Source organism: Heloderma suspectum, chromosome 1 (assembly GCF_057233095.1).
Source record: "Heloderma suspectum isolate Gila_16-S chromosome 1, 16-S_ref, whole genome shotgun sequence".
In the NCBI taxonomy this organism is placed as follows: Eukaryota; Metazoa; Chordata; class Lepidosauria; order Squamata; family Helodermatidae; genus Heloderma; species Heloderma suspectum.
The window spans coordinates 52,598,446-52,613,502 of NC_139458.1; the positions used below are offsets into that span (position 1 = coordinate 52,598,446).

General features: G+C 48.2%; 2 protein-coding genes across 20 annotated transcripts in view; one reads left to right on the plus strand and one right to left on the minus strand.

The window, feature by feature from the left end:
• Window positions 1-3,691, minus strand: part of MIPOL1 (mirror-image polydactyly 1) — a 305,293-nt gene extending 301,602 nt beyond the window's left edge. For 12 of the 16 annotated variants that reach the window (XM_084843280.1, XM_084843184.1, XM_084843254.1 and 9 more), the window contains exon 1: window positions 3,587-3,691. The gene's annotated coding sequence lies outside the window, so the exon portion shown is untranslated. Of the gene's footprint in view, window positions 1-3,058; window positions 3,109-3,586 lie in introns of all 16 variants that reach the window. The other 4 variants (XM_084843264.1, XM_084843223.1, XM_084843148.1 and 1 more) reach the window with 2 other exon arrangements.
• Window positions 3,500-15,057, plus strand: part of SLC25A21 (solute carrier family 25 member 21) — a 438,251-nt gene continuing 426,693 nt past the window's right edge. For 2 of the 4 annotated variants that reach the window (XM_084843384.1, XM_084843391.1), the window contains exon 1: window positions 3,500-3,793. Coding sequence is in view for 2 of the 4 variants with exons in the window: in XM_084843370.1 (XP_084699496.1) it covers window positions 14,792-14,858 (67 nt within the window). In the remaining 2 variants the exon portion in view is untranslated. Of the gene's footprint in view, window positions 3,794-14,621; window positions 14,859-15,057 lie in introns of those variants that run through there. The other 2 variants (XM_084843370.1, XM_084843379.1) reach the window with 2 other exon arrangements.

Below are 15,057 nucleotides of genomic sequence, written 5' to 3' on the forward strand. Positions count from 1 at the left end.
TGGTCTGGGAGAACAAAATGAAGCAGGACATAGGCTGATAGCATTTTGCCAAGACAACTCACTGTGCATAACAAACACTCTCTTCCAACAACCTAAGAGACGACTTTATACATGGACTTCACCAGACGGTCGACACCGAAATCAGATTGACTACATCCTTTGTAGCCAAAGGTGGCGGACATCTATGCAGTCGGTAAAAACAAGACCTGGAGCTGATTGTAGTTCAGATCACAAACTTCTTATTGCACGATTTAGAATCAGACTCAAGAGAATAGGGAAGACCCACAGATCAGTTAGATATGAGCTCACTAATATTCCTCATGAATATGCAGTGGAGGTAAAGAATAGATTGAAGGGACTAGATTTAGTAGAGAGGGTCCCGGAAGAACTATGGACACAAGTTCGCAACATTGTTCAGGAGGCGGCAACAAAAAACATCCCGAAGAAAAAGAAAACCAAGAAGGCAAGATGGCTGTCTGCTGAGACACTGGAAGCAGCCCAAGAAAGAAGGAAAGCAAAAGGCAACAGTGATCGGGGGAGATATGCCCAATTAAATGCAACATTCCAGAGGTTAGCCAGAAGAGATAAGGAATTATTTTTAAACAAGCAATTCGCGGAAGTGGAAGAAGATAATAGAATAGGAAGGACAAGAGACCTCTTCCAGAAAACTAGAAACATCGCAGGCAAATTCCAGGCAAAAATGGGCATGATCAAAAACAAAGATGGCAAGGACCTAACAGAAGCAGAAGAGATCAAGAAAAGGTGGCAAGAATATATGGAAGATCTGTATAGAAAGGATAATAATATCGGGGATAGATTTGATGGTGTGGTCAGTGAGCTAGAGCCAGACATCCTGAAGAGGGAGGTTGAATGGGCCTTAAGAAGCATTGCTAACAACAAGGCAGCAGGAGATGACGGTATCCCAGCTGAACTGTTTAAAATCTTGCAAGATGATGCTGTCAAGGTGATGCATGCCATATGCCAGAAAATTTGGAAAACACAAGAATGCCAACAGATTGGAAAAAATCAACTTATATCCCCATACCAAAAAAGGGAAGCACCAAAGAATGTTCCAAGTATCGAACAGTGGCACTTATTTCACATGCCAGTAAGGTAATGCTCAAGATCTTAAAAGGTTGTTGTTGTTGTTCAGTCGTGTAGACTCCAGCAATTCATGGAACGAGAATTGCCAGCTGTACAAGCTGGGTTTAGAAAAGGCAGAGGAACTAGAGACCAAATTGCCAATATCCGCTGGATAATGGAGAAAACCAGGGAGTTTCAGAAAAACATCTATTTCTGTTTTATTGACTATTCTAAAGCCTTTGACTGTGAGGATCATAACAAATTGTGGCACGTTCTTGGTGGTATGGGGATACCAAGTCATCTTGTCTGCCTCCTGAGGAATCTGTGTAACGACCAAGTAGCAACGGTAAGAACAGACCATGGATCAACGGACTGGTTTAAGATTGGGAAAGGAGTATGGCAGGGTTGTATACTCTCACCTTACCTATTCAACCTGTACGCAGAACACATCATGCAACGTGCTGGGCTTGATGAAGCCAAGGCTGGAGTTAAAATCGCTGGGAGAAACATTAACAATCTCAGATATGCAGATCATACCACTTTGATGGCTGAAAGCAAGGAGGAGCTGAGGAATCTCATGATGAAGGTGAAAGAAGAAAGTGCAAAAGCTGGGTTGCAGTTCAACCTCAAAAAAACCAAGATTATGGCAACCAGCTTGATTGATAACTGGCAAATAGAGGGAGAAAACGTGGAGGCAGTGACAGCCTTTGTCTTTCTAGGCACAAAGATTACTGCAGACGCTGACTGCAGCCAGGAAATCAGAAGACGTTTACTTCTTGGGAGGACAGCAATGACAAATCTTGATAAAATAGTGAAGAGCAGAGACATCACACTGACAACAAAGGTCCGCATAGTTCAAGCAATGGTATTCCCCTTAGTAACCTATGGCTGCGAGAGCTGGACCATAAGGAAGGCTGAGCAAAGGAAGAGATGCTTTTGAACTGTGGTGCTGGAGGAAAATTCTAAGAGTTCCTTGGACTGCAAGAAGATCAAACCAGTTCATACTCCAGGAAATAAAGCCAGACTGCTCACTTGAAGGAATGATATTAAAGGCAAAACTGAAGTACTTTGGCCACATCATGAGAAGACAGGATACCCTGGAGAAGATGCTGATGCTACGGAAAGTGGAGAGCAAAAGGAAGAGGGGCCAACTAAGGGCAAGATGGATGGATGATATTCTGGAGGTGACGGACTCGACCTTGGGGGAGCTGGGGGTGGCGACGGCCAACAGGAAGCTCTGGCGTGGGCTGGTCCATGAAGTCACGAAGAGTCGAAAGCGACTGACCGAATAAACAACAACATACAGAAGCAAACCAGAACAACGGTATCTGCCCAACCCTGCTCCTCACAATCAGTGATGTGGCTGGGGGCAATGCCAATGTGGACACATTTTGCAGGCATGACACCTAGACCAACGGTCCAACAGGCAGGCCTATGCAATCCCAGGTGCCACAAGATGTGGAGTTCAGACATCTGTTGGTGTGTCAGATTGAGGAGAAGAGTCATATTCTGCTTTCTTGTATGGGTATAAAGGACATGACTGTATCAGGCTTCTAAAAGAATCAGGCTTTAAAATGCAGGAATGGGAGAGGGGAAGAGGGGTGTCTGTTCATTACCATCTTTTAACCACCTCAGTTGTGTGGTCATAGCCACCTTGAGTGCCATTTTTTGATAGAAAGATGGGGTATGAATCAAATAAATAGTATTTAGTGTTATGCCATCAAGGATCCTTGGATATTTACTCTAAAGCACCCTTCCCCAACCTGGTGCCCTCAGGATGTATTGGACTTCAACACCCATCAGTCCCAGCCAGCATGGTTAACTGTCAGGGAGTTGTAGTCCAGAACATCTGGAGGGCACCAGGTTGAGGGAAGGCCAGATTACAGCATGCTGGGTGCAGGTGATGGGAGTTGTAGTCCAACGTATCTTGAGAGCATCAGATTGGGGAAGGTTGCTGTAATGTAACTCAAGTTACCATCAGTTGGATTCCACGTCGTCCTACCTAAGACGTTCCTCCGTGGAAGACTAACCGGGGGGGGGGGGGGGGAGAGGGAGAGAGAGAGAGAGAGAGAGAGAGAGAGAGAATACTAGGAAAGTACCAACATGAATGTCAAGCACGTACCGCAGGTTCGCCTTTATTCTATTAGGAGCCGCGCAAGGGACATCCTCCTCGGATTCCTCCCACAAACCCATCTCCCCTCAAGCTCCGAGGTCTCTCATCCAAAGCTGCCAGCAAGAGTTCCCGAGCAAGGGCTACAACCGCCCCCCCTCGACCCGGCGCCCTCCAGATGTGTTGGACTAACTACTCCCACCAACCCCGGGATGACGGGAGTTGCAGTCCGACACATCTGGAGGGCGCCGGGTCGCGGGGAGGCTGCGCGACGACATAACCCTGTTGCCGCTCCGAAGGGCGGCCGGTCGGCACCGCCCCTACAGCGCGCGCAGTGACGGCCCTCCTCCGCAGGGATTCCGCCCCGGCCGGGGGGCGCAGCGCGGCGGTTACCTGCCTGCTTCGCCCGGGGCCGCCCCGGGTTGGGGAGCGAGAGGAGGCAAAGAAGACGCCGCCGCTTCGGCGCACTTGGCCGCGCACGCCCAGCGGCCCGCACTCAGCCCCGTACGCAGATTGCGGAGAGACCCGCGCAAGCCGCCGACTTCCGGAGCCCGCGAGACCCATTTTTTTCCCCCTCGGGGGCGGAAGTGGGAGCCGCCGGTAGGGAAACGCAGCGAGGAACGCTGGGTGTTAGCGCGGCCGTGGCTGGGCGGCAGCGCGCCGCTCTCGCCTCCCCGAAACACGGCGGACGGTGACAGCAGAAACGGGAGTGCCGGCTCGTTGTGGCTCTGGGGAAAGGAGGAGGGCGGGAGAGCGCCAAGCGCGGATCAGTGCAGCGCGCCTCGATGCGAGTCTTTGGAGCGCGGGGCCTCTTTATGCCACTGAGGCTAGATTTGGGCTGGGTGGGGTGCCAGGGAAGAGTGACCTGTGCTGCAGGCTAGATTTGGGCTGGGTGGGGTGCCAGGGAAGAGTGACCTGTGCTGCAGGCCGAGAGGTGTGTATGGGGGACCTGCGGCTGGAGAAAGAAACGGACCTCAGCCTGCAACCGTCAATATTAAGGGGGACTACGCAGCAGTGTCAGACCCGCTTATGAAGTCCCCGAACCACACGCACGCACAGGGCAATATGGGGATAACGGACTGCACGGACGTGGGAATCTTTTGAAAACCGCCTTCCCAAACTGATGCCCTCTAGCTGTGTCGGGCCACAACTCCCAGCATCCCCAGCCAGCCGGCTGGAGGATGCTGGGATTGTAGTCCAACTCATCCGGGGGGCACCAGGTTAGGAAAGGCGCTTTTAAGTGTTCACACGGCTTTTAAAGTTATACTTTTCATCTAGAAACTTTTCCCACCTGCCAAATTCTCTCCCGAGTTAAAGAGGTCATAAGCGTCTGTCTTTGCTGCTATCTTTTGTTTCTAAGAGGACGCGCAGCTGCCCCGCTAAAAGCTTGGATTGCTCCATTGTGTTCTATGGGCAATTCTCACTCCCTCTCCCCCAGTGGGGAAAAAGGAACCAGGAAGTTCTGTGTCCAGACAGCGGATTGATCCTCTAACTTTTTCCTATCTCTGTGCTCGGCCCGGCGAGTACATTGGTTACTACGCGCTCCCGAAAGGGAAGGCGCGCAGCCCCTGGAGAGCGCCGGGGGGAGGCGGACATTAAGCCGGGGAGGCGGGGCGGAAGGCGTCGGTCCCTGACCGCGCGGGCCGCGGCTCAAGGGCGAGCGGGTGGGACGTCTGGGCGCTTTTTAGGGGCGCGAAAGCAGTCGTTTGTTCCACGGCTTTGGGGAAAGGGGGGTGGCGCGCGTGGAGCGGGCGCCTCCTCCGCTAGCTTCCACGAGGAAGCGGTAGCCTTCGGCCCTCCGAGCCACGTGGAATCACGACAACGAGGAGGGTGCCTCGAACTGGAAAACAGCTACAGCACCAAAGCAAAACGCATAGCTGGCAAAAAAGGAGAAAGGGGCGTACGTCAGCCTGGTCTGAAAATAAAGGAAATATTGATTTGGCACGCTGGTTCGAACAGCGGCCGGGATAGCGGAATGGAACAGTAAGCTAGCGTTGCTGTATCAGATGATACCTTCCAATGTTTTCTGATATTTTTTTTCAGGATTTTGGAGTGTACATATTTGCATAACCTATAGATATGTGACTGACCTGTAGGTGTTGTAATTAATACTGGAGTTAAAATAGTGTTGATGCACACACATAATTCTCAGGGGGTTGGACTCTATGGTCTTATAGGCCCCTTCCAACCCTACTATTCTATGATTCTCAGGTGGAAGTAGCACAATCAACATTTTGAATATTCAGCTCCCCGCTGGGGGTTGCCATGGTTTATCCTGTTATCTGAACTCGGGCTGCGGGGGTTCTGTGAGAGTTAAATAAGCCGCTGTGGGCTGTGGTGATCATGTGAATTTAGCCCATTGTATGGGAGGGATTCTAAACAGTGAGGTCGGAGGAAAATGATAGGCTTAAAGGACAGACCTTGACAAGTGTGTTATTAACAGTGGTCATTCACAAAACAGTTGTTGCTGATAAAAGTACACAAACTTCCTGATGTTGGACTGTAATCTACAAAAACTAATACCGTAATCAATTCGCTTGTTTTCACGGTGCCACAACACTTGATTGTTTTTGCTGCAACAGACTTAACATGGCTAGCTGCAGCAAAATATTCCCTCTGAAGTTATAAAACACAGCAAAAACAGTTCAAATTATTAAAAGCCATTTCATACAATACAACCAAGAGCTAGAGAAAACAATTCAGCATAAAGACAAGGAAAAGGTTTAAATCACACATAAAGCTCAGCGAACTAAAAAGTTCTTAGCACCTTGCCTGAAGCTTGAGAGATGAGAGCCGACAGGGCCTCTCTAGGGAGGGAGTTCCTCCACCTGCATGCCATCATAGAAAATAGAGATTATAGGGCTAAGCCCTGCCATTGGAAATATGTTTACAATCTGGTGAGAATCTGAGTGTAACATGCATATAACTTTTAATGTAACAATTATACTTAAGGAATGTATAATTCAGCCAGTGCATATGTGGAAATAAATATCACAGGGGAAGGTAGTAAAGGACACTCATTCCTTTGCCTGCATCTATCTCTCTCCCCCCCCCCCGCCGCCAATTATTCATGAGGTGTGTGAATACCTCTTCAACTTCAGAAGAAGTTGTCTCTGAGCCCCATCCCCTCATCATGGTTGTATCAGAGACAGAGGAAGGGCTAAGATGGGGCAAGGACAGCACCCAATTTCTGAGCCTGATTTTCCCCATCTCTGCAGCTGCTTCAGAGTAAAGGGCAAGACTCAATGTCCCTTCATAACAGCTCTTGGGATAGGGTGACATACTCCTCAGAGTCATCTCATCTGGCAGTGCCTTGTGTTGAGTTCACTGGAAGCAAGGTCTTGTATGTTGCCTTCAGTTTTCAGGGATATTCCCCAGAACATGATGAGTGCATGTTTAACCCTTACCAACCAGAGAGAGGTGCATGTTCCAGCCATCTCTTCTTCTGTAAGGGTAGGGGATCTCTACCAGTAATGAGACCCTCTCCACCTACTATTTAGGGCAGACTGCTTTAGAAATAGACAATAAAATATATTTTATTATGGAGAGAAGATGCAGAAATGAAGTCGTCAGCTAAGCATATTAGATCACTCATCCATCTATGGCTGAATATTTGTCATGGGAGTCCATGATGATTCACCAGCCCCACAAAAGAATTCAAGGATAAAAGGGCTGGCTCTGGTCTTTGCTTAGTTCAGTGCTTGGAAAATGGAGAAGCTGTGAAAAAATGATCCAGATGGAACCTGTGGTATTAGGGAAACTTGGCAAAGCAGAGAAAGAAGACCACAAGGGAACAGCTTGCCCTGAAAAGTCTCTCTTTTGCAATGAACTATTTGCAATTTGAACTATTTCGCAGTGAACTATTTGAAGCTATTTTGAAGCTATTGCAATGAACGATTTGCAATCTGAACTATTTTGCAATGAACTATTTGAAGCTTATGGAGAAGCATTCTTGCCCACAGCAAAACACAGGTTTCCCTTCAGTTGGGAACTTGTGATTAGGTCAAAAAACCTAATTAAAATATTTTTATACTAATGTTTGAAGCAAAGCCTACTGAAGGCAATTTAAAATTTAAAATACAACTAAAACAGAAACAAAGCATTTAAAATAACTCTAAACATTATAAAATAAATGCATTCATTTAAAAGCAAACTGGAACATCCAGGTCTTTAGCACTGGGCAGGCATTTCTGCTCCTATCTCCTGATTCTAATGAGGCTATCCGCAGAGCCTGTGTAGGTCCTCCTGCTGCAAATTCATGTAGCAGCTGCTTAAAGTGCACCCAGTAATGAGTTTCCCCTGGAAGCCACCTTTTTGAAAGTGCCAATCTTGGCTGAGATGGTGTGAAGTGGTTGGACCACACAAATGTGCAGAATTAAAGCAACTCATCTGGTAGGTGCTCCAGGAAGCAATCATTTTGTGTGCAGCATCTCACCACAAAGATCAACTTCTGCAGTGTTGTTTTGCTACATCAAAATATCCTTGCCAGTGGTCAGAAGCAGCATGGAGCAAAATTTTGCGGCAGACGCTGCTCCATATTGCTGAACTTGACTGGGTTGCTGCTTGGAACAATTACAAGGGAAGAGCAATTTTGAGGAGCTTTCATGCCACTCACTTTCTGAAAAGTGGGCCAACTAGAGCCATACAGCAATTGCATGTGGTATGTAGTGTTATGACACAGTATCATCTAAGCCACCTTGTGCCAACAGAAGACTACCTTCTAAGTAGTTGCGTCTAAGTAGCATAGTTAATGCATAACTTTTTCCCCCCTGCCAGCATCCAGGACTCATTATTTCCCAAGGTCTTAAAAAGACATCAGCTGGCTAAGTTTGTTAAATGTGAAGAAACAAAGTGAGGGTGATATGGTGTAGATCAGTGGCCAGATTTGCAGAAGCCTTTAGCCAAAATTTAGTCAAACCTTGGTCACCTGAGCAACACATTTAACCATGAGGGAAATGTCGCAAGGCAAACACAATGGTAAAGCCTCTCCATCCAGCCAATACTGGTGAGTATAGACCCTGACAGCACAATCCTATGCATTTCTACTCAGAAGCAAGCCCTATTGACTTCAATGGTACTTACTTCCAGATAAATGTGTATAGGATTGCCTAAGTCCAGCTCCCTATGCATGTTATTCTTAAGCAGGTTTGAGCTTAAGAGTTTGTTGTTCTAGGTTTCCAACAACACTATCCATTTAGATTTGAAGATGAACATAAAGTCACTAAACAGGTTCCCTGCATGCCTAATGGAAAGCTGAGCTACCATCATGGCAATGTGATCTGCTTTAATTCCAACATATCTAGGAACCCAACAAAAATAACAGGAGTCTAGAGAACAAATATCTCAAACTAATAAAAAAACACAACACTGTTGGAATTCTAGGTGAAATGTGCAGAGACTTCCAAACTCTTTGTTCAAATGTCTTGGAAATACATATACAGGAAAACAGAGACAAGGTGCCTGCAAGCATAGGTCCACAAGGATGTGAGTTTGGGAGAGTTTACATTCTCAGCAAAGTGAGATGTAAAGACGCAGTTCCAAATTCCACATTTCTGCCTTGCTTGAGCCGGACATCCTCGAGAGTGAAGTCAAGTGGGCCTTAGGAAGCGTTAGTAACAACAAAGCTAGCGGAGATGACAGTATTCCAGCTGAGCTATTTAAAATCCTAAAAGATGATGCTGTTAAAGTGCTGCATTCAATATGCCAACAAATTTGGAACACTCAACAATGGCCGCAAGACTGGAAAAGGTCAGTTTACATTCCAATTCCAAAGAAGGGCAACGCCAAAGAGTGTTCAAACTACCGCACAATTGCGCTCATTTCACATGCCAGCAAGGTGATGCTCAAAATCCTACAAGCTAGGCTTCAGCAGTATGCGAACCGAGAACTACCGGAAGTACAAGCTGGGTTTTGAAGAGGAACTAGAGATCAAATCGCCAACGTTCGCTGGATCATGGAGAAAGCAAGAGAATTCCAGAAAAACATCTATTTCTGCTTCATTGACTACGCTAAAGCCTTTGATTGTGTGGATCACAACAAACTCTGGCAAATTCTTAAAGTGATGGGAGTACCAGACCACCTTACCTGTCTCCTGAGAAACCTGTATGAGGGTCAAGAAGCAACAGTCAGAACCAGACATGGAACAACCGAGTGGTTCAAAATTGGGAAAGGAGTACGACAAGGCTGCATATTGTCACCCTGTTTATTTAACTTATATGCAGAGTACATCATGAGAAACGCCGGGTTGGATGAATCACAGGTTGGAATTAAGATTGCCGGGAGAATTATCAACAACCTCCGATACGCAGACGATACCACCCTAATGGCAGAAAGTGAAGAGGATCTCAAGAGCCTCTTGTTGAGGGTGAAAGAGGAGAGTGCAAAAGCTGGTTTGAAACTCAACATTAAAAAAACTAAGATCATGGCATCTGGCCCCATCACTTCCTGGCATATAGAAGGGGAAGAAATGGAAGCAGTGACAGATTTTACTTTCTTGGGCTCCAAGATCACCACAGATGGTGACTGTAGCCATGAAATTAAAAGACACTTGCTCCTTGGGAGGAAAGCTATGGCCAACCTAGACAGCATAGTAAGAAGCAGAGACATCACCTTGCCGACAAAGGTCCGTCTAATCAAAGCTATGGTTTTCCCAGTAGTAATGTATGGCTGTGAGAGCTGGACTATAAGGAAGGCTGAGCGCCGAAGAATTGATGCTTTTGAACTGTGGTGCTGGAGAAGCCTCTTACGAGTCCCCTGGACTGCAAGGAGGTCAAATCAGTCCATCCTAAAGGAAATCAACCCTGAGTGCTCATTGGAAGGACAGATACTGAAGCTGAAGCTCAAATATTTTGGCCACTTAATGCGAAGAGAAAACTCTCTGGAAAAGACCCTGATGCTGGGAAAGACTGAAGGCAAAAGGAGAAGGGGATGGCAGAGGATGAGATGGCTAGATAGCATCACCGATGCAATGAATATGAACTTGAGCACACTCCGGGAGAGAGCGCAGGGCAGGAAGACCTGGCGTGCTATGGTCCATGGGGTCACGAAGAGTCGGACACAACTGAACGACTGAACAACAACAACAACAAAATGCCACTGCTCTATACAGCATGTGGTTTGGGACTATTTTTCTCTTTAGACAGATAACCTGCCTCCTGTTGTTGCAAGGCATCAACCTACCAAGAAATGTTACATAGAATTGGGTGTGTAACTGATGATTAACTGAAGTTTTTCTATCTCCATGTGACACAGTAACTGAAAGCTTTCTTCTCTGACAACTATTTTTGCTGAATCATACATTGGGGCCCAGTTTGCACGAGCCTTTAGCTATCATTTATGCCAATGTCGCAGTTAAGACGTATTGCTGGCATACAAGCAGCCACGTGTGTTACTCAGAGAGCAATTCTATGTCCCCTATACAGCATCTGGGGGTCATAGGATGGTTTGATTTCTGGGAGCTGAGGTTGGAACCAGGGCTCTGATACTGGAGCCCATAAATTGTGCTCCTCACCCCCTCGTAGCCGGCGCAGTTGTCTTTGCACCGGCTACATCTCCGTGCTTGGAAATGGAGTGCAGAGATAGGGAAAAGGGAGTGGTCTCAAGGGCGGGGACTGTGGAAGCTGCTTTATGCTACTTCCTATCAGGTCTCCAGGCTCCTTCCCTCTCCCCTCCACTGCGGCTATATGGGCCACCTAGCCAAAATGCAGGGCAACTGGAGCATGGAGGAGACCATCCCCGCTGTGCTTCAGCTGCCCCGCATAGGATAGTCGGCAGCCACCAATTTTGGAGGCTGGTGACTATCTGGATAGGATTGCGCCCTCAGGCTAGTAATGCTAAGGCCAGGGGTCCCACCCCAAGAACCAACACAAGGCTAAGATAAAGAGGTTCTGGGCTGCAGAAAATGCATTCCCAGATTGCTCCTCCTAGACACTGTAGTGTGAAAATCATGATGGCTAATGCTGTTTATTCCAGTCTCACATAAATACCATTTTATCCTCCCTTATCAGTAGCATTTAATGGTGGAATGTGTTTTAGACTGCAGCAGTAAGAATAATGAGAAGGTGTAATGGTATCATTCTGCCTGGTCTGCTACCTTTACCAAGCATCTGGATTTTCATTTACCATCTTTAAAAGATGCTAAATTATTCTATAAGGAAAAATAAAAGATTACACAATTAGCATTATGTAATTTAAAGTATACTGAGAAGTATTTTGGAAAGGTGGGTAAGTAATACATTATTAAATCATAGAATAGTATCATAGAATCGTAGAATAGTGGGGTTGGAAGGGGCCTATAAGACCATCAAGTCCAACCCTCTGCTCAATGCAGGAATCCAAGTCAGAGCATCCCTGACAGATGGCTGTCCAGCCTCATCTTGAATGCCTCCAGTATGGGAGAGCCCACCACCTCCCTAGGGAATTGGTTCCATTGTCGTATTGCTCTAACAGTCAGGAAGTTTTTCCTGATGTTCAGCCACTTGAGCCCATTTTAATACATCAAATTAAAATGTAAAAACCAATTTATTAAAAGTTCTTTAGAGAGCAATCCTTTGGCCTCTAGTCAGCATCTGAGGGACAACAGGATAATTCAGATTCCTGGATCCCAAGTCAGAGACAACACTTGAACCCTGGAGTCCGAGCTCCCCTCCCAGCAAGTGCAGAAAGAACTGTGCCAACAGCTTCTTGGAGCTTGCAAAAGTGAACTCTGAGAGGAGGGAAAGAGGGTGGTTCTGGGGGAGGGGAGAACACTGGGGAAGCGGGGATAAGTACTATCCCCAGCCTCTTTCCCTCCCCCTCCAAAGAGCCCTAGACAGATGGGCAAAAACGCCCATCGAGCAAAAATGCAGAGCAGGAGCGACAACCACCTCCGCATTCCTCCTACTCTGCATAGGACGCCTATCACCCTCTGAGATAGGAGGCTGACAGGCATCTGGATAGGATTGTGTCCTTAATGTCTATCCTTAAAATATCCTTATTGCCCCACAGCCATTTTATCCTCTCAATAGCCCTCTGAGTTTTTGCTTGGAAAAAAGGAGGGTAAGGGGAGATATGATAGAGGTTTATAAAATTATGCATGGTGTGCAGAATGTCAATAGGGAGCCATTTTTCTTACGCTCTCAAAATACTAGAACCCAGGGTCATCCTATGAAGCTGATGGGTGGGAGATTCAGGACAGATAGATGGAGGTACTTCTTCACACAGTACATAGTTAAGCTATGGAATCTGCTACCACAGGATGTGGTGATGGCCACCAATTTAAAAGGGGGTTGGACAAATTCCTGAGGAAAAGGCTATCAATGGCCACTAGTCCTGATGGCTATGTGCTACCTCCACTACCAGAGGCCTATGTACACCAGTTGCTGGGGAACATGGGTGGGAGGGTGCTGCTGTGATCATGCTCTGTTTGTGGGTTCCTGGTCGACAGCTGGTTGGCCACTGTGTGACCAGAATGCTGGACTAGGTGGACCCTTGGTCTGATCTAGCATGGCTCTTCTTATGAGTAAGTCAGAAAGATGAGTAAGTCAGAAAGACCTGTCACCTCCTTGGTTTGAAGGGTGAGAAAGAATTTGAAGCCAGATCTCCTCGGCCCAAGTCACTGTTAATGAAAATGCATTGGCTATTTTATTATTCCACCATTCCCCTGAGGAGCTCAGGACCTCATGCATGACCCCACCCCATTTCATCCTCATGACAATCCTGCGAGATTAGGTCAAGAGATCGTGACTGGCCCTATGCATTTCAGAGGTGGATAAGGTTTTGAATCCAGGTCATCCCAGACACTCTTACCATACTGGCTTTACCTGGAGACCTTTCATTAGCACACAGGCAATGTTGCCAAATGGCAAGAGCCCTCATACAGGTACAAGACGTTTGCATTCTCCTGTTCAAAAACACAAGAATTGGGTGAATTGTAGATGTAGACCACATGCTTTGCGCACAGAAGGCCCCCAGTTAAATCCCCGCTATCTCCCAGTAGAGGTGGAAAAATTTCGCCCTGAAGAGCTGCTGTCTGTCAGTGTCAGCAATACTGGGCCAGATGGACTAAGGGTCTGACTTTTATGTTCCTGATTCAGGGGATTCTCAACAATGTGTTAGTGAACATTTTCAAGTGCAGGCGCTCATCATGATAGTCCCTATACCCACCCCCCTTGGAGAGTCCAAAAATGCAGGCAGCAGTGTTGATTTCTCTCTGTGTTCATTACATATGTCTTTTGTAAAGCTAATTCAAGACCAGCCCACCTCAAAGTACTTTGTATTACAACAGAGATAGCTCACAGAAATATTTTGATGTGGGGAAAAGTGATTTTCCCACCAGCTACTGTGAGGACTGCAGACAGCAGCTCAGTGGCATCAGGGAAGCCTGGCCCGTCACCCCACTGTTGCACAACGTTTCTCTAACTTCGGTTCCACCTCCTCATGAGGAGAGCAGCCTGGCAGCAAATCCTAGTGGGGCCAGCTAGGCTCAAGAAAGAGCCTGGAGTGTGTGCTGGGTAGCCCTTAGAAGAAGCAACAGGTTTCCTCATTTTTATTGCTGTTGCTGAACCACACAGGAATGGTTTAATGGGTAATCTAAGAAGAAACCCTAAAACTAGGGAGCGGGAAGAAACCCTAAAAAGAAACCCTAAAACCAGGGAAGAAACCCAAAAACCAGCAAAAAAAAAAAAAATAGGAAGAAACCCTAAAACGAGGGAGCAGGGAGCCCTAGGGAGCGGGGTGCCCTGCCCTTTAAACTAGTGGGACGGACATTCAATACGATTCTTGCTGCCAGGAGAGGTGGCACTCGGTTGGGTTCTCCCCATTTTGAGCCATACAGGAATGGTTTAATGGGTAAACTAAGAAGAAACCCTAAAACGAGGGAGCAGGGAGCTCGAGGGAGCGGGTGCCCTGCCCTTTAAACTAGTGGGACAGACATTCGATAGGCCTACGATTCTTGCTGCCAGGAGGCGCCTCCAAGCCCCTGTCTGACGGTGGCACTCGGTTGGGTTCTCCCCATTTTGAGCCATACAGGAATGGTTTAATGGGTAAACTAAGAAGAAACCCTAAAACGAGGGAGCAGGGAGCCCGAGGGAGCGGGGTGCCCTGCCCTTTAAACTAGTGGGGCGGACATTCAATACGATTCTTGCTGCCAGGAGGCGCCTCTCCAAGCCCGTCTGACGGCGGCGCTCGGTTGGGTTCTCCCCCGTCCCGAACGCGAGCTGCGAGTGTCTCTTCTTTGCAGGCTCCGGCCACTGAACGGGCTGGCTTTGGCTCGGGTCCCAGTCGTGCGGTATGAAGGTTACAGCGCCGAGAGGGCCGGGCAGGCTTCGGAGAAGGGAGAGCAAGCGGGCAAGGCTTTTGGGAAGGGGGGGGGGAGCTGTCCTCTGATAAGCCTCGCCTCGCCTCCCTTTCCTGCCCAGTCGCTATTTCCGAGCCCGGGGGACGCCTCGCCTCGCCTCGCCCGCGCGCTAACAGGAGGCGCTCCCAACCCCAGCCCGCGTCCACGGTTGGGAGTCACGCCGCCGCCCGCCCTCCAGCACGCGCTTTCGGCCCCCGTGAGTCCTTCCACGCGGCTCTTCCTCCTCCTCCCCGGGGCTTCTTTGCTCCCGCGCGCAGGTGACCATGTCCGCGAAACCGAGGCGGTTCCGGCACGAGGCGTCCCACCAGATCCTAGCCGGGGGCTCCGCGGGTAAGTCAGCTCCCGCCCCCGCCCCCGCCCCCGCCCGGCTCTCTCAGCTCGACGCGCGTTACTTTCTCTGGCTGCGACGCTGCAGTCCTGACGTCGAAACGCCTCCCCGCCCCGGTGCACTGAGTTCGACCCGCCTCTTGGAGGGAATAGGCCGCCCTCGCGGCCGCTCCTCCCGCTCGGCGCAGCTCGGCGCTAGAGG